This window comes from Macrotis lagotis, chromosome 3 (assembly GCF_037893015.1).
Source record: "Macrotis lagotis isolate mMagLag1 chromosome 3, bilby.v1.9.chrom.fasta, whole genome shotgun sequence".
Classification (NCBI taxonomy): domain Eukaryota; kingdom Metazoa; phylum Chordata; class Mammalia; order Peramelemorphia; family Peramelidae; genus Macrotis; species Macrotis lagotis.
This window is the reverse complement of record NC_133660.1, coordinates 274,833,845-274,858,976: the sequence shown is the minus strand read 5'-3', so window position 1 is coordinate 274,858,976 and position 25,132 is coordinate 274,833,845. Positions and strand designations below refer to the sequence as shown.

Here is a 25,132-nt window from a genome sequence, read left to right as displayed (position 1 = left end):
GCCGCGCGTGCGCAGCGGGGATCGCCGAGAGGCGGCCGCGAGGATGCGGACGGCGCAGGCGCGGCTCGGGCGGGCACATCCGGGTCCCGCCGGGGGTGGGGCGGAACTCCGAGGGGCCGGAAGCGGAAGCTGCCCCGCCCCCCGCCGGCTGGGCCTGCGCCGTGCGGCCGCGCGCCGCGCCGGGGGCGGGGCGGGGGCGGGGCGGGGGCGGGGCCGGCGGGCGCTGGGTCAGCTGACGGTTCCGCGGCGGCGGCGGCGGAGGAGGAGGCGGCGGCCGCGGGGTTCCGGGTCCGGGGGTCGGCGGGCGACGCGGCCATGGCCACCACCGTCAGCACCCAGCGGGGCCCGGTAGGCGGGGGACGCCCGGGGGGAGGGGTGGGGCTCCGTGCCCCCCCGCGCGGGGGGCTGGGGGCGGGGGTGTTCGCGGGGGCGCCCTCGGGCACGGGAGCTGGCAGGGGAGCCCGGACCCGCCGGGTTCTCTTGGCACAGAGACTGAGGCAGGAGGGCGAAGCGGCGCTGCCCGGCGGCACCCCGCCGCCAGCCAGGAGCCCCCCAAGGCCGGGAGGGGCACCTGCTTCTGACCCCCGCCTCGTGGGGGCGAGCCTTCCCGGACGGCGGCCCGGACGGACGGACGGCGGCCTGGATGGACGGCGGCCCGGACGGACGGACGGCGGCCCGGACGGACGGACGGCGGCCCGGACGGACAGACGGCGGCCCGGAAGGACAGACGGCGGCCCGCCCGGACCCCGCGCACCCTCGCGGCTGCCCCCGAGGCCCCTCGGAGCGTCTCCCGCCCGGCCTCCTCTCCTTCCAGGCTCCTGCGCCCCCTCCACTCGGCCGCCGAAGGGGCGCCCCCAAAGCACAGGACCGACCCGGCATCCTTCCTCCCCCGGCGGCTCTCTCACACCTCACCGCCCCCCTTGGGTCCGGGGACGCTGGCCTTCCTGTCAGTAAGAGGAAAACTGGGGCTACGTTCCCGGGCATGTGATCGCCGCATCACTCCTTCCCCAGGAAAGGACTTTGATTCCATTGTTTCTTTGGCCAGAATGCTGACTCCTGTAGAAAATGACCTCTTCCTCTGAGAATGTTCCTTCTGCTGGATCTCACCGGATGTCCAAGACAGAAATGCCAGTGTGGTCATGGTCACACAGCAACAAGATGGAAGGCCCCCTGGCAGAGATGGATTTGGAGCTGGGCCCAGACTAAAGAAGACCTGGGACTCTGCACGAGTCGCTTCTCCTGTTTGCCTCAGTTTTCTCACTGATGAAATAGGGATCACAATGTCGCTGCCTCTTATGCGAGAAGACTTTGGAGTCAGCTTTGCAGCCCTGCCGGAGCACAGAAACACTAGCTTTTGATGGGAGTGCAGTGTTGGTGTTCAGTAGTGATGAGCTTTATCAGTGGCATCTCCTTGGACCCTCACAGCCACCTGGAAGGGCATGAGAAAGCTGAGAAATCCAGAAGCGCCATTGGGAATGGTGAAAGAAGCCAGAGAACCGGTCGATTTGCCCTCATCCGTCACAGAACAAAGCATGCTAGCGGAGCAGGTATTTTAGCCCGCATGCTAGTGGAGCAGGTATTTTAGCCCGCAGACTCTCCGAGGCAGGGCCTCAGGTCTCAATCTTCCCTGAGGAGCAGAAACAGAAAACATGGCGTCTGGAGATCATTCTGCCGATGCTGCCCTTGGCATCAGCACGAGGCTGCTGACCTGATATCCCAGAGATTTAACTAGAGGCCAGGGACCCTTTGATCCCAAGGCTACTGTGAGGGGTCATCATCCCACCAGGTGTTCTTCCTTGAAACCATAGCTTCCTCTGTGCCCAGCCACTATTTGCCCACCCTCGGTGACCTTTCATGAGGCAATGCCAGCTTTCAAGCCCTTCCTTATGCTTTGGGCTTCAAGTACTTCTCTTCAGAGGGGGCCAGAAGAAGGGGCATGGACCATCGATTTTATCACTTGACTCAGCCAAGGTGAAAGCCTCCAATCTGCACTCTTCCTATGAGTGGATTCCAGGAGCAGTGTGACCCAGGAGCCTGATCTTTATGGGTTGTCCAGGAAGCCCTGGAGAAGGCAAGGGGAAACGTTTGGAGCAGTGATTTTGTGGGGGTCTTCAGTGGCATTGTTGAGTATTGGGGGGAGTTAGGAGCTCTGTCCCTTTTTGGTTCAGGCAGACACCCCACCCTCTCCACAGCCCATATGAAACTCTGCTTCCACCAAGACCTGGGGGTGAGTGATGCACACAGCATTCCCCCATTAGAGAGAGAAGCTCTAGCCCTGAGGTCATTGGGGGTTTCCCCCTGACTTGGACCTGTCTGTCCAAAAAGACTTATGGAGAACTCCCACGGGGCAAGCACCCCCAAGTGGGTCAGAAGAAACCATTCCAAGACACCCTGAAGGTCTCTCTGAAGAATTTTAGAACTGATTATATAGCTTGAGAGACCCTGGCCCAGGACCACCCAACATGGCATGCCCTCCTCAGTGAGGGGGTGCCCTCTATGAAAAGGGTAGAATGGAAGCAGCTCATAGGAAACGTGACATCTTTAAGTTGAGAGTTCTCACCCCAGGTGTTCCCATGGACTGTTTACACCCAAATTGTGGCACAGTATCTGAGCTCGTGTTGGTTTGATCAGCCCCAATTGGATACACTGTCATTTGTCTGAAACGGTGATGTCGTTTTAGTCTTCTTGGATAATGAAGGACTGGAACCAACCAGCCAAAAGAGACTCAGAAGGTTCCCTTTTGGGCTTTCTGCGCCTGCCCCATGTTCCTGCTGCCAGCATAGGTGGTGCTGCCTTCTCTGGGGCATCTGTTTGATCCCTATGCTGGAGGGTCACTTCGAGATCTGCCTGTTGGGGAGCCAGGGTGGTGGTGGGGGGGAGGAGTCATGCAGGGAAAGGCAGAAGCGACCCCTTCTTTTAGGGCTCTCTGGCTCCAACAGACTCCTCGGGATGCCCACCATCTGCACCACCATTCTCACCATCTTGGCCTCTGACTCTCAAAACTTTCAGACTCCTCCACAGCACCTCCACCATCCCTTCTCATGCCCAATGATGAAATCAAGAAGGTTGTATGGGAGAAAAGCAGGAAAAGGGATTGCATAGGGGTGTCTTGGACAGAAATAACAGGAAAGAGGAAAGACACCTAGGCACATGAAAAGATTTTAAATTGGACCTTGAGAAATGTATTGTTATTGTTCACTTGAGTCAGTTGGGTCTGACTCTGGGACTCCATTTGGGATTTCTTGACCAAGTACCATTTCCTTCTCCAGTGCATTTAACAGATGAGGAAACTGAGGCAAAGTGACTTTCTCAGGGTTACACAGTTAGGAAGTGCCTGAGGCCAGATTTGAATTCAGGTCCTCCTGTTTCCAGGTCCAGCCTCCCCTCCCACCACCACCTGGGCTCATCTAGCTCCTCAGAGAAATCTATAGGACCTAGAAAGGTAGAAGAGGACTGGGAGGTGGTGAGGAGGATGCAGCTTTGGAAGAAACTCAGTAATGGAAGGGCGTTGCAGGTGAGAAGACCCTGGGTAGTAAATTAGGAATGTTTACCCTGGGCCCTCGGGTGTAGGGTACCTAGGAGAGGGAGGGCCAGGGACACTCCTGATATGAGAGAGGAAGGCCTTGAACTACCTGGGGGAGGAGAAAGAGGAGGGCTAGCTAAGGGCTAGAGTGGAAGATGCGGTGCCAAGGAGCCGGTACCTGAGGAAGACTAGTAAGCAAAGAGAAGAAGGGGCTTTCTTGGTCCAAGCCTTGGACCTAGCCTCCTGCAGTCCACCCCTCCTCCCAGGACCCTTCAGTTCTACCAACAGTTAAAGGAGAAGTTGTTTCTGGAGCTCTGTGGCTTGCTGGAACAGCCATGGTCTCCCTAATGTTTAATGACAGCCCCAGGGAGGACAGGTGGAAAGGCTCTGGACCTTGCTTTGGGGACTGACCAGTTCAGACACCCTCTTTTGTTCCTGATGCTTCCCTCCTGAGCCTCCACCTTGGATCAAACCATTTATAAAGTTTCAAGGTTATAAAGCTTATAGGGTTATGGGGGGGGGGGTATGTATGACCTGCATACGACCATACGTGCATATATCCCCACGAGAATGGGGAGGTATCGGTGCATTCTTTGTTCTCTCCCGCTGGCCCCTAAGCCAGGGTCTGGCGTGCAGTAGGCTTGGTAATGCTCATGTCCAGCCCCAGAGCTGAAGCTTGCCAAGGTGGGAGACTCCCGGGGGGCATGGTCTGCATGGACTGGGTGTTTGGGCCTCTGAGGCTAACCTGGAATCTGAACTTAGCTCAGAGAGAGAGAGAAAAGGGTTCTCATGGGGAGGGGGGAGGGAGGGAGGGGGAGACAGGAGAGAGAAAAGGCTGCCTACAAATGATGTTAAAGCTTTGATGTTCTCTGGACAGACCTAGCGAGTTTACCAAGGTTGGTTAAACCTTTATAAATCAACGCTTAATGGACCATCCCCAGGCTGCAAGTCAAGCCTCTATTTTGGTGACATAGAATTTGTTTTTACTTATTTGTCCTTTTTTTTAAAAAAAAAAAGTAGTATTAGTGCTGACAGAGATATTGTAAGAGACCTTTAATTTCATAGTCCAGAATATTGTCCACCAAGAAATGTGTTGGGAGCCCGAGTGCTTGTATTCATTTGGAATATTTTTAATAGTCCCATTGATTATCAGAATCTAGGATCAATTTTCTTTTTTGTTTTTTTAAAGATTTTATTTATTTTGAGTTTTACAATTTTTCCCCTAATCATACTCCCCCCCACCCCACAGAAGGCAATTTGCCAGTCTTTGCATTGTTTAGAATCGATTTTATAAACTAAAGCTTTGTACTTGACCCCTGATGCCAGGGAATCTGCTCAGCCTGGATTTGGCTGTGACCTCTGGCGCCACCAGAGGGGCTGGCCCCAACTGCTCTTTCTGTCCTGAATATTGGCAGTGCACTGTGAGAAGAGGAGGGTGACAGTAGTGCTAGGCTAGGTCATTGATGAGAGCTTGACAGAGTCTGTGGTAGAGATAATTTGAGAAAAGTCCCCAGTTTGAGCTGGGCCTTGGGACCGAGACTCCTGTCTTCTTCACACTTCCTTCAGAGGCCCATTTCCATGTTAGCCATGTTGCAAAAGAGAAAACACCTTAGCTCCAGGACTGCTCTCTAGTGCCAGAGTGTATAGAGTGCTGAGCCTGGATTCACCTTCCTGAAGTCAAATCCAGCCTTGTAGGCCACTAGTTGGGGGACCCTGGGCCAGTCACTTCACCCTGCCTGCCTCATTTTCCTCTTCTGTAAAATGAGCTGGAGAAGGAATTGGCAAACCACTCCAGGATTTCTGTCAAAAAAACCCCACATGGGCTCATGAAGTCAGCCACGACTGAAAATAGCTGGATGGCAGCAGAAAAAAAAACACACACAAAAATAAAGAAAGAAAGGGTACTTTGCTCTGCACTCAGAGTTCTGAAAGGCATTTTTCATCATGAATCCTTTGGAGTTGTCTTGGATTGTTGTCACTGGTCTCCAATTGTGTTCGTGTCACCTTGCTTCAGTCCATCTGAATCTTCACAGGTTTTTCTGACACAGCCTGCTCATCCTTTCTTAGAACACAGTACATTCCATTAAAATCATAACTTGTTCAGGCAACCCCAATTGATGGGCATCCCCTCAATTTCCAGTTCTTTGCTACCACAAAAAGAGCTGCTATAAATATTCCTGTCCACATAGGTTCTTTTCCATTTTCTTTGATCTCTTCGTGAAATGAAAATTATTCCAGTGTTGGAGTACCTTGACTAAACAGCCTTCTGCTTGAACAGTAAAGAGAAGCCAAGCAGGAATGGCCCACTGAATGGCATCAGGGTGGCACAGCTTGAAGGTTCTTGGATTGTCATCATCCAACTGTATGGCCTTCTGGATCTTAATTTCCTCATTTGTAAGATAGGAAAAACAATTCCCATCACCAGAGGCTTCACAGGTTTCTGAGGGCCTGCCCACTGGTGTGGCAGTTTGGTAGTTCTCTGCTGTTAGGTTGGCATCAATCAGAGAAGCAGGGCATGCCTCCTCTGGCCATGGTACTCACTTAGAGTTGCAAAACTAGTATGACCTGGGTCCTCTCTCCTTACAAGACTTTCTAGCACAGACAAAACATGCATTCATGAAAAGATGAGTGAATAGGTAGTATTTTCTGTTTCCTCAGTGCAGTCAGACAGATTCAGAAGTGGTTGGATGGCCAGACTCACAGAATAGCTGTGAATGGCTCATTGTTGTTGGGGTAGTAGGCGGGCCCTCTGCCATTCATATCCAAGGAATATATGTGGCTTGTTTAATCCAATGACCAGCTTTCACAGAACTGGGAGGAGTCCTGAATGCTGGGGATGACAGCAGCAGAGGAGCAGGAGCCTTGGGCCAGACTTCTTAAGATTCAATTCAGTAACGATAAAATAAGGATCATCTGGCTCCCTGGGACAAAACCCTTAACATCCCAGGGGTGAGATGGAAAAGGGGGGTACAGAGGAGATGTCAAATGAGATCGTGTTTGTAAAGCACCTCTCCCCACTTGTTCTGAAATGGGGTGTCAGGGTTTGAGGATCCTTTAGTGCTCCATGGGTTGGTGAGATGATGGGTTTACATTGTCATCTTGGAACACAGAGCTTGTGGCAGTGGTGCTGAAAGTCTGTCCTCTACCCTCTCCCAGGGTGGGATGGAAGGTGGTCATTTCTGGGAGTCAGACATTGATAAGGTTCTCAAGGAAGGGTAGCCACTCAGCCCAGAGATGAGATGACATCAGGGATGCAGGACAGCTGTCTTCACATGTCCTGAGGGCTACCCTCCACATGAGGTGCATGGCGAGCCTTGACTGCCATTGGGGATTTGATGCTGGGACAAAGAAGCCAGCCTTGTTGCTGTCCAAAGATCTACAGAGGTGGGCTGGCCTCTGCTGCCAGCGGCCAGAATCCCTTCTCAGCTATCTACCTCCTTATTCCGGTAGGTTTACATTGGTGAGCTGCCCCAGGATTTCCTGCGCATCACCCCCACTCAGCAGCAGCAGCAGATTCAGTTGGATGCCCAGGCAGCACAGCAGCTGCAGTACGGGGGAACCTTGAACACTGTGGGTCGACTCAGCATCACCGTGGTGCAGGTACTGGTTTCTCCCCTACCCTCTTGGGCTTGCCCCAAGTACAGGATGGCAGACAGTCAAGAGGAGGGCTCTGTGGGCCCTGAGCATGGGGAGTATGGCAAAGGACTCAGTCTTTTCACTGAAAAGTTTCCTTCCAGGTCAACTTTCCAGCTGGCCAGTTGATCACCCAGAATGAAATCATTTCTTTTTCCTTGTATGTGGAGTGATTTGTATTTCGTGTCTGAGAATTTATCTTGAAAATTTTGGTTGGAGAGTAGAAAGAGGACAAATCTTTGACCATGGAAATGTTGCCCCTGACTGTCTAGAGAGTGGTGGTGGTCATTTTAATAGTGGGCTGCCCCACATCATTTGGTGCTTTCCATGGTCTGAGGGGCAGCTGGGTGGCACAATGGATAGAGCACTGACCTTAGAGTGAGGACGGGAGTTCAAATCTGGCCTCAGACATTTGACACTAATTGCGTGTCCCTGGACAAGCCACTTAACCCTGACTGCCTCACATCTAGGGCCATCTCCAGTTGTCCTGATCCATATGTGACCACTGAACCCACATGGCTCTGGAGGAGAAATTGAGGCTGGTGACTTAGAACAGGGTTGTGTCCCCCCCACCCACCACTCCAATCCAATACATATGCATGTCATGGCATCACCTGCCTGATGTCACAGTCTTCTTCAAGAAAAAAAGGGACAGACATCACTATCATCATCATCCATGTTCTGGGGAGCCTTATTCCCTGAGACTTTATGTCCTGGTCCCTTCTTTTTAAAATTATTCACTTATTTATTTATTTTATTCTTTTGTTTTTTTGAAATTTAATTTTTTGCAACTATATAGTTTTTAATATTCATTTTAGCAAAGTTTTCTCCCTCCCTTCCCTCCCTCTGCCCTAAGATAGCAAGCAATCTGATATAGGTTATACACGCATCACATAGTCATGTTAAACTTGTTTACATATTGGTCACAGTGTGAAAGAAGAATCAGAACAAAAGGAAAAAAACACAAGAAAGAAGAAATAAACAAATTTTAGCAAGTGAAAATAGTCTGCTTTGGTCTGCCTTCCCTCTCTGGATGTGGATGGTGTTCTCCATTACAAACCTTTTAGGATCATTCTTTTTTTTTTTTTTTTTTTTTTTTGCAAGGCAATGGGGTTAAGTGGCTTGCCCAAGGCCACACAGCTAGGTAATTATTGAGTGTCTGAGGCCGGATAGGATCATTCTTGATCCTTGATATCTGCTTGGAGGAGCTGCAACCATTGGCACTGATCATCACTCAGTGCTGCCATTGGTGTGTTCATTGTTCTGGTTCTCCCTTCACTCAGCCTCAGTTCTTGGGAGTCTTTTCAGGCTGTCTGAAGTCCTCATTTCTTACAGAACAACTGTACTCTATCATATTCATGGGCCATAACTTGTTTAGCCATTCCCCAATTATTGGGCATCCCCTCAGTTTTCCATTTTTGCCACCAGAAAACCTCTGAATATTCTTGAACATGTGGGTCTCTTCTCCTTTTTAATGATCTCTTTGGGATTCAGACTTGGTAATGGTATGCCCAGGTTTTAGCCCTTTGGGCCTAGTTCCAAATTGCTCTCCAGAAAGGTTGGATCAGATCATGACTCCACCAGCTTTGCCCTAGTATCGTACTGGACCCTTCTTGAAGGTTCTTCCATCAGCCAGCCCAAAGGCTAGAGATGGGCAGCATGCACACTGGCTGTTTAGCTGGGGTCCCATGTGATTATTGAGATGCTGTTGTATTTCCTTAGAGGCATCTCTGTCTAGTTCACTGTCCAAAGGAGACCCCCCTACTCATCACTGCTGTTGTCCCCATAGACCATGTTTTCCATGGAGGTGGTGACTGTACCAGGAACATAGACGTGGGGGTGGGGGAGCAAGACAAAGTTGTGCTGGAGCATCAGGGGTTAATACAGACCGTTTTGTCTCTAGTTCCCTCTCTATGTGGAGTGGAGGCCTTCCCTTCCTTAGGTTTTCCTGTATAGACTGTTAATCTAGTGGCTTTATTTTCATCTGGAATATGATTGAAGTGTCATTGAGTAATGGTTTGGGGGTTTGAAGCGGCTGGCACAATGATCATATAAAAAGGAAAATCTGTGAAGCCTCACCCCTAAAACAAGTCCTTCCTCCTTTGCTGTGGGGCTCCTGTGCCGGCATCCTCCATCATGGGGGCAAATGCCCTATGGGAGTCCAGGTCTCTAGGTTTTCTAGCCTGTGAAAGTCCTTGGGGTTGACCTCAATCCAGAATCTTGTGGGCTCTTGACATAAGCCTCAGGGCCTCTCCTGGAGGAAAGCTCCGGGAAATCCATAGTCCCTTTCAGATGTTTGTCTGGAGAGGTAGGGCCTTGCTGAAAGCTTGCCCAACTTCTTAGATCCCTCTCTGATTGAGGTTGGGCTTTTCTTGTGAAGTTGGGAATCAGACAGGAACATTTAAATTTAGAGAAAAAAACGAAAGACAGGACTAGGTAGGAAATGACAGGGCTTTTCCCCAGTGTGATCAAAAGTGCTACTCTGGCCTTTGGTCTGGTTTGAGGAGCACCATCCTCAGCCACTCCCATTCTGTTGGGGCCTCTGACCTTGGGCCTCTTTCTTTGGGGCCTTGGGCTCAAAGAGAGATGAGCCTGGCACTGGTCTTGCCAGCATCTGCGGCCATTGAGAACTCGTTCAGAAGTCACCTTGTCACTGTTCGGGGACTCTGGGTTCAGACTGACCTCTCCTGCCCAGTTCCCCTCAGTCTCTCTGCCCAGTTCCCTCTCAGTTGCGCTTCCCAACATTACTGTCCCTCAGGCTAGCTTAGCTTCCTCATGGAGTGCTGGGGATCAAGGGAGCAGACCCGAAAGCTTGGCTCTCTTGGCCCTGAATATCCCAAGTGATCACTGGGACAGCATCCCTGTCTGTCTGGTTTTCTGTCTTCTGCATAATTGAATCTTCTCTTATCCTCGGGCTGTTTTTCCTCCCTCCCAAGTACCCTGGTCCTTTGCCCTGGTTCCCCCCAGGATCTTGGCTCCTTCAGCTTGGGCCAACTGCCTTAGGCCCTTCCACCTTTAGCTTCCACATCTCAGCTCTTCTCTACATGTGTTTGCAGGAAGGACAATGCTGACCACCAGAGATACCCCCTTTATCTCTGTTTCCTGTGCTCATCTTTATCCTTTCTTCTGGCTAATGTTCTCATCCTCGCCCTTCCTCCAGGATGAGTGTGGTAAATGAGGAAGACATCCAGATACAGAGTAAAGAATCTACTGCCTCCATCCCAGGCCACCTTTCTCATCTCTGGAGCTAGAACTATGGCTGTGGATGAATGCATAGTATGAGAGCTCTCAATCAGACAGACCAGAGGCAGAGAGAGTGGAGCAGGAAAGTGTGACTGAGGCTCTTGCCAGCCCAGAGACCCAGGTGATAGGGAGCAGCATCCTGTGTCCAAAGCCCAGGGTGTCCTCCCTGCCCACTCCCAATCACTGGGTCAGAGACATTCCTGGCAAACTCTTGTTTCCCCATTTGTTGTCATTGTTTTTGTTTGTGGGACAGCTCTCATGATCCTCTTTGTTCCTCCTTTGATCAGGAGCTCCAGCACCTCTGGTTGGTTTCTGGCAAGAGGACAAGGCAGCCTCTCTGATCCTGACCCTCCCCCATCCTGGCCAGCCACTGAGCTGCCTTTGGTAGTTCAGGATGCAGCCTCCATCTCCAGCCTCCTTGGTTTTGCTCTGACTGTGCCTCACACCTGCAGGACCTTTTCTTCCTCCTCTTGGCCTCTCAGAACTTCATGGGCTTCCTAGAAGGACCCACTCCAGCACCACCTAGAGACGTGTGGATGCTTTTTTGTGTTTATTTTTATTTTTAGCTGAGTCTTGAGGGCTGTTCAGCAACTTGCCAAAAGCAAACACCTAACTTTTCTCTCCTCTGTGTTTGTATTGCCTCAATTTATTTGTTTTTTTGTATTGTATTTTCTAATTTTCTCCAACCCTAGTGGTCACAGTGGATATTCCTGCCATGGGGGCAGGTCTCTACTGTTAGTCCCTTTGTTTTTCCTAGAGACTTCTGATCACATGAAACAAACTCTACTTATTCCTGGACTTTCTAGTATGTTTGAGATAAAAGGATATTGCGTTTGCTAAAATGCCTTTTCTTCATCATTGATATATAATGATGATTTTTGTTGATCCCATTTTTAGTGTGACCTATTATGTTGATAATTTTCCTGATTTTTCTGGCAGCTAGGTAGTGTAGTGGATAGAACCCCAGGCCTGAAGTCCAGAAGATTCTTTGAGTTCAAACATGGATTTGTGTGACCCTGGGCTCCCATTGTTGCAGAGTTCATCACTCAAATGAGCTGGAGAAGGAAATGGCAAATTCCTCCAGGATCTCTGCCAAAAAAAACCCTAAATGGAGTCATGACCAGTCAGTTTTCCTAGAATAAGTGCAAGTTTTGATGCTTTTGATATGTTGTTGTGGCTTCTTGACTAATTTATTCAATATTTTCAATTCATTTATTTTTTACTTTTAATGATTTATCTTTGTTTCAGGCATCAGTATTAGATTTATCTCATAGAACAAAATTTAATCAGATACCACCTCTTCCTACTCTTGCAAACACAGTCATGTAAAATCGGAATTCTTTAAATGTTGGGTAGTAGTTACCTGTAAATCCCTTTGGTTCTGGGTTCCTTTTGAAAAATGAAATGTCTTTTTTAAATAAAAAGCTCTCACCACTTTGATCCATTGCTCATTAAGCAATCCTTAGCGTGTGGTGGCAGGAAGGCCAGCCGCGCACCTGCCTGGCAGTCTTGAGACCACTTAAGCCGTCCTTCTAGGAAAGCACAGCAACACATCCCCAGGTTTGCCAGAACCATGCTGGAGCTTCATTTCTTTTCAAGGGAAGTTTTCTGTGTGGAAGGCGGGTTGTAGGAATGAATGGGGCCTCCTTACTCCTAGAAGATAAAAGTTCAACTGGATTTGAGAATAAGTTAAAAATCTGAAACCAGTGTCTTCCCCGTGCCTAAGTTCTTAATGGAGGAAGCTAAGGGTTACTGAGAAGCCCTGCAGTTTGCTGGAGGCAATCAGCCATGCTCCTGTAACCTTGCTGTCTGACCCCGGAGACACCCAGATAACTAGGATCCTGCAGGAGCTTTAGCAGTATCCGGGGCATCAGTGACATCAGCCCAAAGGCACCCACAGATGGAACTCTCTGCCTCACTTGGGTCTGGGCTGGCTCTCCTCCCCCAGTGAGCAGACAGAGGTTTAAGAGGATTGGAGGGAACCGAAGATGGAGAGTTTGTGGCTGGAGACTGAGGAGGGAGGAGGCAAAAGGCTTTTATTTTTCTAATTAAGATGGAAGCCCTGGGGGATCTTTTCTATTCACATCAAAACTTCTTCCTGAAGAAATAAGGAAGCTGGGGTTGGACCCTGTCTTGCTCCCTTCCTAGCAGCTGTCCCCAACCCTTGAGACCACATTCCTCTTTCCCATCCCCTGGCAGAGCCCAGAAACACAGTTTTGAACAGCTTTGAGTCACCTCTCTGTAGATGGAAGGATTAGTCACCTTCTTCTGCCTCTTTAGTGTTCCATTAGAGGTACAGACTGAGAGTTGGGAGGACCACAGAGCCACCTAGTCCCTTACCATGGGTATCTGACATCTGCTTAAGACCCTCCCTAAGGAAGGGAACTCAACCCCTGCCACAGTAACCCCAGTGGGATTAGGGGCTCTGGATCAACAGGAGCCAGAAGGAAGTGTGGTGACCTAGATTTCTGTTCTGAGCGCTTGGATCCAAATTCAACCTTGAGTCATTTGTGGGCAAATGCTTCAAGGCCCTGCCTTGGTTTTCTTGCAGGCAAAGTTAGCCAAGAACTATGGCGTAACCCGAATGGATCCCTACTGCCGCATCCGGCTGGGCTATGCTGTGTATGAAACAGCCACCGCCCACAATGGTGCCAAGAACCCAAGATGGAATAAAGTGATTCAGTGTACAGTGCCTCCAGGCGTGGACTCCTTCTACCTGGAGATCTTTGATGAGGTAAGATTTAGGAGGGGACAGGTAAGACCTGAGTGAGGGCTGGGAGGGTCCTCAGACCAACTAGGGCAAGAACTGAAGTCAGGATTGGAGTGAAAGTTCTTGGACTCCTCCGCCAGAGCTTTTGCCTGTCAGTGGCAAAGGGCCAGAAAAGGTGCCCCTGCAAGGGGGTGAATAGCAGTATGGGGGCTTCCTTCCTTCCATTTTTGTGTGTGTGCTCATTCTTATTCAGGGTCCACATGGACTTAGACTCACCTTGCTCCAGGAAACCACTGTGTGTCATTCCTGTATCCTGCCTCCTTGGTTTTGGACATGACTTAAGGATAGTTGGGGCATGGATCACTCAGGCCATAACTTCATGCGGTCAGAGTTAATCATTGACTCTCCTAAGCTACTTCAATAAGCATTTTCTCAACAGCCCTAGGATGTAGGGGGTCAGACTATTCTTTTTTTAAAGATAAGGAAACAGACCCAGAGAGGGGAGGTGCCTGTCCCCTGGGGATCAGTTCCCATCTGTGTGTCCTTTGGGAATAGAGGTTCTGCAAGGGCTTTCTTCCCAAATTCTATGGTACTGAACAGGTTGACCTTGAACTTTTCTTTCCCGAAACAGCAGGCACAAATGCATGTCTAGTCTTTGGGCTTCAGGCATGTATGTACCAGTTTTGGGAACCTATGATGTCTAATCTCATGGGCCAGAGAAGGAGGGCAGGATTAGCTCACATGTCTAGGACTCAGCCTTCGTGCTGGGCTGATTAAAACAGTTTCACTTTATGTATTCAGAGAGGGCAGAGGGCTCAGTTCATGGTGGTCACACAGCTCATGTGTGGTAGAGTTGGGAGGTTGGGTTTGGAGACCTGGTTCTCTGGGTCATGTTCCTTAAAAACAAACACTATCTTAGCTCCAGGAGATAAAGAAAATACACCATGTTTTATTATGTAAAATTAAAAAAGGGTTTGCACAAATAAAACCACTGCAGTTAAACTTAGATAAGAGGTGATCAGGGAAAACTCTTTGCAGCTCATTTTTCTGATTAGATCTTATAACCAAGACATATCAGGTCATTCTGCAACAAATACATTGTCAAATTTGGGATTTTGAATGATTTAAAAAAGAATAATAATAGGTCAGGGAGATTTAGAGCAAATAGGACTTAAAAACTGACTGACTCCCAGTCTGCAATAGATAAATGGTCAAAAGGCTGTAAACAGTATTTGGAAGAGGAAACAAGGTTGTTTTTGAAATGTACTTTACTTATTCCAATCAGGAAAACTTTCTCTCCCTCCCAGTCTCCCTCCCAACCCTCTAATTGAGAATGAAAGAAAAACAAAACACTGCTTATAAACCTGAGGCAAATTCCACCCTGATCATATCTAAAAACCACCCCTTTCATTTGACTCCTAAGTCTTTCACCTGGGTCAGAAAATAGTCAGAATGTTTCTTCATTATTCCTTTGAAATTATGATTGATGATACTGTTAATCAGAGATCCTGATTCTTTCAGAATGGTTTGTCTTTTACCATAGTGTGGTTTCTATTATATTTTTTATTTTTCCAACTTTATGCAAAAATAATTTTCAACAATCATTTTTTATAAGGTTTTGAATTTCACATTTTTCTCCCTCCCTCTAAACATGGTGTTTTCATCGTATAAACTGTTCTCTTGGTTCTGTTCACTTCACTCTTCATCAGTTCACATAAATCTTTCCAAGTTTCTCTGAAACTATCTTCTTTGTCATTTATTCCATAACATTTAGGTTCTATGACTTGTTCAGCTATGCCCCAATTTATGGGCATTCCCTCACACTCCCATTCTTTACCATCTCAAAAAAAAGGTTTGAGTATTTTTGTGCACCCTTAGAGTTTGTTTTGCTTAATACTAACCCCTCCCTGATCCCACCCTCCTTTAACTCCCCTTTCTCCCCATATTTCTCCTTGGAGGAAATGAATTTTTTTGAACACATATATGTATTTTTCCTTTTGGCCAACTGAGAGTGATGTTCAAGTGTTAGTCGCTATTTTCTATCTCTTCTTGTAGAGATGTCTGTTTTTGCACCCTAATTATGTGAGATAAATTTCCCTTTTTCTGTGTCCCTCACTCCCACCATATGTTCTCCTTCTGCCCTTTCCATTTTTCATTTAAATAGTCATCAAGACATAGCAGAATTATCCCTGAGACTTGCCTAACTAAATTTCCTCTGTGATCCTTTAGAGGGGACACGTGTATCATCTCCCCAAATTTAAATGTAAGCAATTCATCCTTTTTTGGTCTTTTGTTACTGTTCATTTACATTGACCTTTTTGTGTTTCTCTTCACTCCTCTGTTTGAATTTCAGAGTTTCTCTGCAGCTTTGGTGTTTACAAAGGAATTCTTGGAATTTCTCTTATTTCCTTAACAATCTATTTTTTTCCTCATATGGTTGTACTCTGTTGGCAGGTTATTCTTGGTGGTAAGTGTAAATTCTTTGCCTTTGAGAATATCACATCCCAAGCTCTTTGCTCCTTTAAAGCAGTGCCTGTTAATTTATGTGCAGTCCTGCCTGGTCCCTTGGGACTGAATGCTTTCTTCCTGGCTGCTTGTAGTGTTGCTTCTTTGGGTTTTGACTTTGATGTTTTCTTTTTAGGTTTCTTTCAGGAAGTATACCCTGATTCTAAGATTTCTGGGTAGTTTTCCTTTAGAATTTCTTGAAATCTAATGTCCATTCTCTTTGGTGTTGGTTTTCATAGAGCCCAAGAATTCTGGAATTTTCTTCTCTTTAGTCAATTTCCCAGGCCATTTGTTTTTCCTTGATAGGCCTTTTAAATTCTTGCTTCCTCTCTTTCAGGAATTCTAATTGAATATGGGTCCATATTTGCTCCTTTGGGTTTTTTTTTCCTGTTGAGGCTTTGCTTGTAGTTGTTTTGGAGTCATTCTCTTCTTCTAAGTTTATATCTTCAGCATCTCTGTCACCAGAATGACTTTTTCTGGTGGAATTCTTCTAGCCTGTGTCCTGCCTTTGGACTTGATGTAAGCACTCTGCACGCTTCTGAGGGAAAGCATGGGCTGGTTTTGTTGCTGCTTCCTTAGGCTATTGATTATCCAGGCTCAGGACTTACAAACTTTCAGGTCTTCTAAAGAAGTGTGATCCACGGAAAAGTACAATATGCTATTGGATTGAGCCTCTGTCAGCCAGTAGGGAGACTCTGCTGGTTCTCTGAGGGAACTACAAACTAGGGTCCCTGTCCTGGTTCTTCTGTAGAAACAAGACTGGGTCAGAAGCTGGAACCTAGCCCTTGCCCTCCTCCTGGGATCTGAGCCCCCAGTGACTGACACTTCTGAACCTGCTCTTCTCTTATGTCATTGCCTTGGGCCTTTGACTGCCCCATACCCTGGAATGTCACTCTTGATGTTCTTTGTTTCCTGACCTGGGTCTGGTACCAGGGTCATAGATCTGCCAGATGTAAAAGTACATAGAATGGGGGTGGGACTTCCTTTGGTCCTGGGGGACAGCCCCTCCCTCTGGTCACTCCTCATCAGATCTCATCTGACTCTGGTCTGCTGACCTGCACTGAACAAATGACCACTGTGGTTTTTGTCTTGGATCTTCTCATCAAGTTTTGATCTGGTGTGTTTTCTAGGTCTGGAGGAATAAGGTGGAACTCACCAACCTCTTGTCTGGTCCTGTTATCTTGACTTCACTGGGGAAAGAAATGGTTGATAATTTTAAAAATATGATACAAGAAGTGCCATTTCAAACACTCTGGGGTCCCACTTTACCCTCCTATTGCCACTAATGGACCCCATGTCTTTAAAGGAAGCCTCATTTCCCTTTTCCCAATAATTCCAGCTCGGAAAACACTCCACAAAAGTGTTATTAGGATCTTTGTAGCAGTCAATCCAGAAGCAGCCTCTGTGGGCAGTGATGAGGAGGAGAGAGAGTGTTGACTGTGACACGGTCTTGTCAGAATGGTAATGGTGACCACTCAACATCTTTGTAGCTCTTAAAGGGTTGCACCTGCTTTCCATTTGGCAACTGAGAAAGGATAAATGATGCACCAGAGTCCGACACAGCCAGGATGCCCACAGTCTCATGGACTGGAGTGAGTGTCTTGGCCTGGGGGATTCCCAGGCAGCACTTTAGTTCAGCTCGAAGCCGTAACTGCCTCCCAAGCCACTTGTTCCTGGTGGTGGAGTCACAAAAACTTTGCCCCCCCTGGAGAGTCCAGGCCCCACAGCCAGTTTTCTTCCCTCTCAAGTCTCTCTTTGAGTCTAAGCTCTGGTTTAAGTGTCATAGCTGGAGCTAAGGCAGGGTCAATCACACCTCCCCTCTTCTTCCTCTCAGCGTGCCTTCTCCATGGATGACCGCATTGCTTGGACTCACATCACAATTCCTGAATCTCTCAAACAAGGGAAGGTCGAGGATGAGTGGTACAGCTTGAGTGGAAGACAGGGCGATGACAAGGAAGGGATGATTAATCTGGTCATGTCCTACACAGTGAGTGGGGATGCTGGCTTTTGGAGAGGGTCTGTGAGCAGCCAGGTCTGTCACAATCCCTCTGAGGGGACAAGGGCAGATGTGGGTGGGTGTGACTTCACATGTTCTTCCAAGAAGTTGTGACTGAGTTGTTGGGGAAAGTTTCAGCAAAGGAATGGCGGCCGACACGGTGATGAGGGAGCACCCATGCTACTTCTCTGCTAAAGTATCGGCCCCGTGGCTTTTGTCTGCCCCAGGGTAGGGAAGAAACCAAGTTCAATTTGCCTCCTCCCCAAGGGAGGTGCACCAGGATGGGCTTTTCTTGGACTGATGTACATCCCACAAAGTCCTTTCCCAAAGATAGGTACTTTCTGTGTTGACCCTGTAACCCTCCCCGTGATCAGAAGTTATGACCAGATGTCCCAGGAATGTGTTTTTGCCTTCCCATATGTGATAAAGTCATCTCTGACTGTCATTCCTACAGTTGGCTTCAGTGCTCAGTGGGCCATGTGGTCCTAGGCTCTGCAAGCACAGTGACAGCCAGTCCTGGGGTATGCAAGCACAGTGAGTCAGCCAGTTAGCATTTCTTAAGCGACTACTACATGCCAGGCACTGTGCTAAGCCCTGAAGCTATAAGAATAGGCAGGAGGTAGGCCCTACTCTCAGGGAGCCCCCAGTTGGCAATTCAGTGACCGTGGACTGCCTGTCTTAGCATTCTCCCTTGACCAGAAGAGTCAAGAAGGGCCCCTGAAGTTGATGAAAGTCCTTGTTCTACAACGGGCTGTAGTCTCTTCACCCCCACTCTTGGGAAGGGTCCTGGAGTGAAGGAGGTGTACGTGGGCAGGCATGACCTCGGGATGCTCACATCAGGGAGGGCACAGCTGGTGGGAATCCTGGTGTGATGGGTACCCTCTGCTAGGGATATGTTCTTGCACATGGGCCCACTGACCTTGCTTATTTTGTCCCCAGTCTCTCCCAACCGCCATGATGATGCAGCCGCAGCCAGTGGTGCTGATGCCCACAGTCTACCAGCAAGGGGTAGGCTATGTGCCCATTACAGGTAGGATTTGTCCATTCCCACTCACTTGGGAGCAGTGGAGGGATGGGACAGTGGCAATGAGGAGCAGGCCCACTGACAGGGTCCAGGTGGTGACTACTTCCCCCCACTTGCTGTATTCTCTGAGTGAAAAAGTAGGTGGGGTGGGGTCAGTGTTTCTGTGTAATAAGGTCCTTTGGAAGCCTCTGGTCCATGACAGACCAGGCTCTAGTCCCTGAGGACACAGTGAGGCCAAGGAAGATGAGGCACAACATGCCAACAGTTGTGGATGAACAAGTGCCATGTGGGGTCCAGGGGAGTGAGGCAGAGGGGAGCTTGGGAAGCCAGTGATATCCCTTCTTTTTTGGTGCCACCAGGTGCTAATAATAATGGTTGTCCTTCATTCTTGAAGACCACCATGCCATCAGGGAGGTGATGCCTTGACAACCACACAGCCACTTCAGGAAGGGAGTCTCTGTAAAGGAGACTTCCTTGTCTTGACCAGCACGAGCCTCCTCCTTAATGACTTCCCCACAGGCTGAGGCCAGACACAATCCGGGGGATGAACTCCTTCATAGCATGCAACTTTCTTAGTGAGTTGCCTTTAGACTGACTTCTCTTTGAGGACTCAGAATTTGGCCCATACATTTTCTGACCTGGTCCTTCTTGACTCAAAGGGCTGGGGGCCCAGAAGGAAGCAGGACAAGGTTGGTCCCTAGTGTGGAGCCTGGGCTTAGCCACAAGATCCCTGCTGAACACAACCTTTCATGACCTTTCTAGCCCTGACTGCCACCACCAGTGTCATCTGGTGCTGCATGGGCATCCTGACCTGGCAGGGTCACATGCTCTGAAGCCTTTTATCTTTTGAGAGCTGACCTTGATGAACATTGTGGTGAAAAATTATGTTGTTTTCAAGGGTCTATTGGGTTGAGCCTTGGGAGCTTGGAGATCAAAGTCACATTTTTTTCGGATGCCATTTATGCCCCAAGAGCAATTGGCTTTTCATCAGGTGATTTCTTTCTTTCTTTTTTTTTTTTTTTTTTTTTTTGGCAAAGCAGTGGGGTTAAATGGCATGTCCAACGCCACACAGCTAGGTAATTATTAAGTGTCTGAGGCCAGATTTGAACTCAGGTACTCCTGACTCCAGGGCTGGTGCTCTATCCACTGCGCTTCCTAGTTGCCCCCATCAGATGATTTCTAAAAAAAAAAAAAAAAAAAAACATTTTGTCAAAGTCTGTTTTTGTTTTCCTTATGTCCCTGGTCATATCTGAGAACTTGTTGGAATAAGGCTTCAGGGATGTGGATTCATTTTCTATCTGTTTGTTGTTCTGGAGCATACCAGCTAATGGTCAGATGGCAAGGAATTTGACAGGTTTTAATGCTCATCTGTTAGGCGAATCTTAGATTCCTGAGTGGCAGGCAGCCTTAGGGAACCTGCATCTGTACAAAAAAGATTGGATGATCGAGGAGAAGGGCTATCGGCATAGGCATTGGCCCTAGTCTGAGGCCTGGCTCAGTGACTGACCAGGACCAGTGGTTTCTTCTCTCCAGGCTTCCTGTATCGATTCTTCTTTGGGAAGAGTTGTGTTCGGTGGGGTCAAAGGACTCTCCCCTCGGCTCTTGATGCCACTTAGCAAGCAATTTTATGGACAGAGTACTGGGAAAAGGGAGATGTCAAAATGTGGCAGCCCCAGAAATCAATATTTAAATGTAAAATGAGTCTGCTGGGGTGCCTGTCTAAATGGCCTGACACTTTGTTGTGCTAATGTTGCGGAAGTGAAACACTGTGAAGAAAATAAAGCCCCTTTAGCAATGTCTTCCCTTTGCTAACACATTTAGCCAGGGCAAGTTGAGTTTTTCATTTTAAAAATTTGGCCCTTTGTTATCGAGTCCTGGACCCATCCTGATTGCCAGCAGGTCAGCCCAGGCTCTCCCCCATCTTGGCTTGCTGCCCCTTCCATGTCCTGGGCAGCCAGAGAATGCTGTTGTCTTGCTAGGTCACTCAGTGGAGGGCAGAGCCCTGGCCTAGCTCCAGCCATGGTCCAAATCATCACTTTCACTGGATGGGAGTCTCAGTGTCCAACATGGCAGCCTGGCCAGAGGTTTGGTTTCTTTAGAAATATCCCCTCAGAGGGGTGGCTAGGTGGCGCAGTGGATCAAACACTGGCCTTGGAGTCAGGAGTACCTGAGTTCAAATTCAGCCTCAGACACTTAATAATGACCTAGCTGTGTGGCCTTGGGCAAGCCACTTAACTCCATTGCCTTGCAAAAACTAAAAAAAAAAAAAGAATATCCCCTCAGGGTGTGTTTCAGTCAGATCGAAGCAAGAAGACCAGGAGGCAACTTGTTCCCTATGAGAGCCTCCAAATGGTGAATTAGGGAAAACTTCTCTTTACAGAGCCTAGGGAGGAAACGGGGAACCTTGCTTCTCACAGGACCACAGGGAGGAAGTGGGATATGCTGCTCCTTCTGGGGTTGTAGGGACCTGGCTACCATGTGACTCCTCAGCTCCCCCCAATCCCACTGAACTTTGCTTCAGATCCATCTTGTGCTTGACCTGCTTCCCCGGGGAGTCACCTCTGTCTAATGGGAAACAAAGCCTTGTGTGGAGGGATCCCATCCCCCATGGAAGTTCTGTGATCTAGGTCTGCTCTACACAGGTGAAGGGCCCCATACTTCAGGGAGGAAAGGGCCATAATTTGCCTGCTCTCTTTTTAATGGTTTGTTTTTGTTCTGCCCTTGCACAGTCACCTAAGGGGAGCTAGGAAGGCTCTTTAAGAGGTTGTTTTGCAGTGTCCACCACAGGGTCACAGGGACTGCCCAACCTCCATCCTGCCATTGTTGTGTCCAACCTAAGTGCAGTGGCTGTGGCTAGCAGTGGTGGCCGGAAAGGAAGCACCAGCAGATGGGTCATTTATCTCCTTGTGGAAATGGAATTTTCCCTTGGGCTTTCAGAGCCCCAGGGGTCCCTGCCAGAGCCCCAAAGCTGCAGGACTGTATTTCTGAGCCAGGCAACCCAGAGTCTGGGGCTCTGGGGCAGAACCTTGGTCCAGCCACTTGTATCCATCTCATCATCCTGCAGACCTCTGGTGCTAGGGAGGAAGGAGGGCTGGGGCCTGAGCCTCTGGTGATTGGAGGGTTGGGGCAGGGGCATCAAGATGGGGAATGAGAATGGGCTTCTGGAGGTGACTCGGGGGTCAGACCACCCTCTCTCTAGGACCTGACTGTACAAATAAACAGATAAGCACCTCCTCCCCCTCCATCCCTAGGAGTTGAAGTAATTAAAGACCCTGGGTGTGGACTGAAGGCTTGGTATTGTGGGGTCCTGTGATAGCCTGAGCTTCATGGGAGAGGAAGTGCATGGTGGGTAGGTAAGAGGGCTAGGCCAGAGGCCTGGAAACAGCTCCCCCCAGAACAACTTCCCGATTGCCCTCCTTTTGGAATCTTCTGGACTTTGGGGTCAGGGGCTGTTTATTCCACTTAAGATTCTAAAATCCTTCCAATCTGTTGAGGTTAAAGTCATTCCCCCCACCATGGAGCTGCTATCTAATGAGAGAGTCGTCCTGAAGGAGGCTGGGGGTGGGGGGGATCAAAAGGGGGAGGAAGCTGAAAAGGGAGGTGGGCCCAGGTCACAGAAAGGGCTTGATGCATCCTCCAGGATGCCTGCGAGATCCTGACCTAAGTTGCCATACCTGTGGTCCTGTTTCCTTCTCTGTAAAATGGATCCACTGGAGTGCTCAGGCTGTACTCAGCTAAGCATGGAGGACCCCAGATGTGAGGAAAAGTTGGAGGTCCTCTGCCATGCCCTGGGGTGATTGAGGGAGGGTTGGGGGACCTGAGGCTGGGAGGCCATATTTATCCCAGAACTTCTTGCCAAGACACCTGGAACTCTGAGCTGGGGTCTCACCCGCTGTTGCTTCTCCATTGTAGGAGTGCCTGCTGTCTGTGGTCCAGGGGTGATGCCCCTGGCAGTGGCCCCTCCGGTGGTCAGCCCCCAGCACCTGTGTAGCGAAGAGGACCTGAAGGCCATCCAGGACATGTTCCCCAACATGGACAGAGAAGTGATTCGTTCGGTGCTGGAAGCCCAGAGGGGCAACCGGGAGGCCGCCATCAACTCCCTGCTTCAGATTGGGGAGGAGGCATAGTGCCTCCCCGAGGTCGCAGCCCCCCTGCTCCTGCAGAAGCCTCCAGTCTGGAGGGGTCGTCCTCCCTCCCTCTCTCCTTGGGCGTCCCTGGGTCCCAGCTGTCCACTGTTCTTTTGGTCACTCTGCAGATGCTTGTGGGGTTTTCCAGTTAACCGCTGCTGTGCTGTACTTTTTGTTGAGGTGGGAGGAATGTCATGTGTATTTATTCCCCTTCCCCTTCCCATTGGGGACCCACAGCATGGCTGCAGGACTTGTGCGCTGCCCCTCGGGCTTCAGGCGCTCCGTTATCACTTGTCCTGGGTTGGAGAGGTCCCAGGGCGGCCTCCCTGCCCCTGCCAGGTGCTCTGTGCCGTCTCCTGAGTGGTCCTCAGCAGGACCCCTGTTCCAAGGCATGCCACATTCCCCTGGAAGCATGTTGCTTTTGAAGTGTATCAGAAACCCCTTTGCTTTTGCCCTGCTTCCCTTCACTCTGACATTCATGAGATTCTTTCCCAGGAGGACCTTCTTCCTCATTGACGGGGGGCTCTCGCCAACTGCGCAGAGGGTGCAGGAAATGCTCTGACTCAGTCCTGTTTCTTTACTACTGACCTTCATCCACAGGACCAGGGCAAGCGCCAGCACCCCTTTCCCTTGGTGGGGCCCGGGTTGTCGGGCAGCACCTTCCCCATTGATGGATGTCAGAGCTGTGCACTTTATGGGGGCCGTCCTCTGCTCCAGAACTCTGTGGGTAGGGAACGGCCCACCTTGGGCCCAGACGTCCCAACCCTTTGGGTGTTGCCCTTCCCTCCCCATTTTACCTGTCGTTGACTATCAGACTCGCGGGCAGTGTGTGTGCTGCTGTTTGTCCAGTGGCTTCAGTTCTTGGGCCAGGACCAAATGCTTTTGTTGAGCTTCTTTCTTTGGAATTTAGAAGTTTTTTTCATAACTGGGAAGGCTGTATTCCCCGCCCCCCCTTTTTAAAAAACAGATTCAGACTAGCCTTTGAAGTTTTCCTTTGTTTGAGAGGGTCGACCTGGTCTGACCCAAGGGACGCCCCTGACTGCCCCTTCCAGGAGAAGGAGTCTCAGGAGAAATGGGTAACTGGCCCTTTGGGAAGTGTGACCTCAGCAAACTTGTCTGAGGGGTGAGGGAAACAAGAGTCTGCTCTTGGATTGTCCTTGGTGTTCAGAGGGGACCTAGAGCTCTGGGCACGGCTCCTAGACCAGCTCTCTGGTCCCAGGCATGCTCCATTGTCCTTCCCCTTCCTTGGAACTCCCTTTGAGGTGTGTATACCTTACCTTGGATCTGGAGTTTACTTTTAGCAGAAGGGAAGCAAAAAGGATGCCAAAAGGTTGGGGTGGGACCTTTTGACCACCATAACTGCCTCAGGCTTTTCTGGGGCAACTCACGGGCCATGGGTTCTGCATCTGTTGTGTGGGGGGGGGTCCAGTGTCATTGTCACATAGATGTTTTGGTCTTCTAATTTAATAAATGGTCATCTACATGAATATAAAAGTGGAGAATCAAAATCCTTTGGGGGAGCTTGATCTGTTTTCCAGCAACATAAAAGATTTGCAGGTAGTGGGGTTTGGGGGGACTGGGAGATGTCCAGTGAACTGGGGAGAAGGAACATCCTGAGGGGCAGTCATGGGTATCCCTCAACTTTGACTTGATTTAGTGGGATCTGGAACCCCAGAGACTATAGCAGACTCACCTCACTCTTTTTGGTAGGTGAGGGCCTTGGGGTGAGGATACAAGGCCAGCCAGTTGAAAGCAGCTCTGCCCCTCCCCGCCAAAAAGCCGAATTCTAGCAGAAAGGGCTCCCAGAAGCCCCACTACCCCCTCCCACTTCCTCTTGGAATCACAGGCACTTGTAACAAGATATAAAAAAAGTCCAAAACCAGATTTGCCTTCGTTGTAAGACTGGATTCATTGCCACAATTTTAACTCACATTTGCCTAAATGGGTCAACTCAAGACGGAACGACTGCGCTCACAGAGCGAGGTGCCATTTGGCTCCTCGGTTCTAAGGTTTGCCAAAGAAATCATACTGCTGAATTAGAAAAGCCAATCTCTTTTAATACCTAAATTTTAACATTGTCATTTAGAGGAAATTACCTTCTAGATTAGTTGGGAGGTATTTCCCAAATGAAAGCAATGAGCTGCTTTAAAAATGGAAAATGAAATATTACAGAACTATTAAGGAAAACAAACAGGAGCTCTGCGGGGAAAATGGCATTTTTTTGCTCTGCTGGCTTTGATCTGAAATTATTTTCCCTTAGACCTTTGCATTTCCTGGTAAATTGAGTAAACATCAAAGGGGATCCACAGAGCAACTGAGCCTCAGGTTCTGAGGGTCCACCTGCCCCACCCCCTCTGGCCCAGCCGTTGGC

General features: G+C 49.3%; 1 protein-coding gene across 2 annotated transcripts; it reads left to right on the top strand.

Annotated features, from left to right (window-relative positions):
• Positions 1-245: 245 nt before the first annotated feature.
• On the top strand, positions 246-24,822 carry TOLLIP (toll interacting protein). 2 transcript variants are annotated; one of them, XM_074230778.1, is made up of 6 exons: positions 246-348; positions 6,974-7,123; positions 12,951-13,133; positions 17,449-17,601; positions 18,550-18,640; positions 22,547-24,820. In XM_074230778.1, exons 1-6 carry the CDS (start codon positions 316-318, stop codon positions 22,759-22,761), a joined length of 825 nt encoding a protein of 274 aa, XP_074086879.1. In that variant the 5' UTR covers positions 246-315; the 3' UTR covers positions 22,762-24,820. The 2 variants fall into 2 exon arrangements, with proteins under 2 accessions (XP_074086879.1, XP_074086878.1); XM_074230777.1 differs by lacking the exon at positions 246-348 and adding an exon at positions 888-3,514 and having other exon boundaries at positions 22,547-24,822.
• Positions 24,823-25,132: the final 310 nt, after the last annotated feature.

Coding starts and splice junctions, on each gene's coding strand:
- TOLLIP (XM_074230777.1), top strand. CDS start 3,473: ATGCAGCTTTGGAAGAAACTCAGTAATGGAAGGGCGTTGCAG. Junction 7,124..12,950: donor TCAGCATCACCGTGGTGCAG/GTACTGGTTTCT, acceptor GTTTTCTTGCAG/GCAAAGTTAGCCAAGAACTA. Junction 13,134..17,448: donor ACCTGGAGATCTTTGATGAG/GTAAGATTTAGG, acceptor TCTTCCTCTCAG/CGTGCCTTCTCCATGGATGA.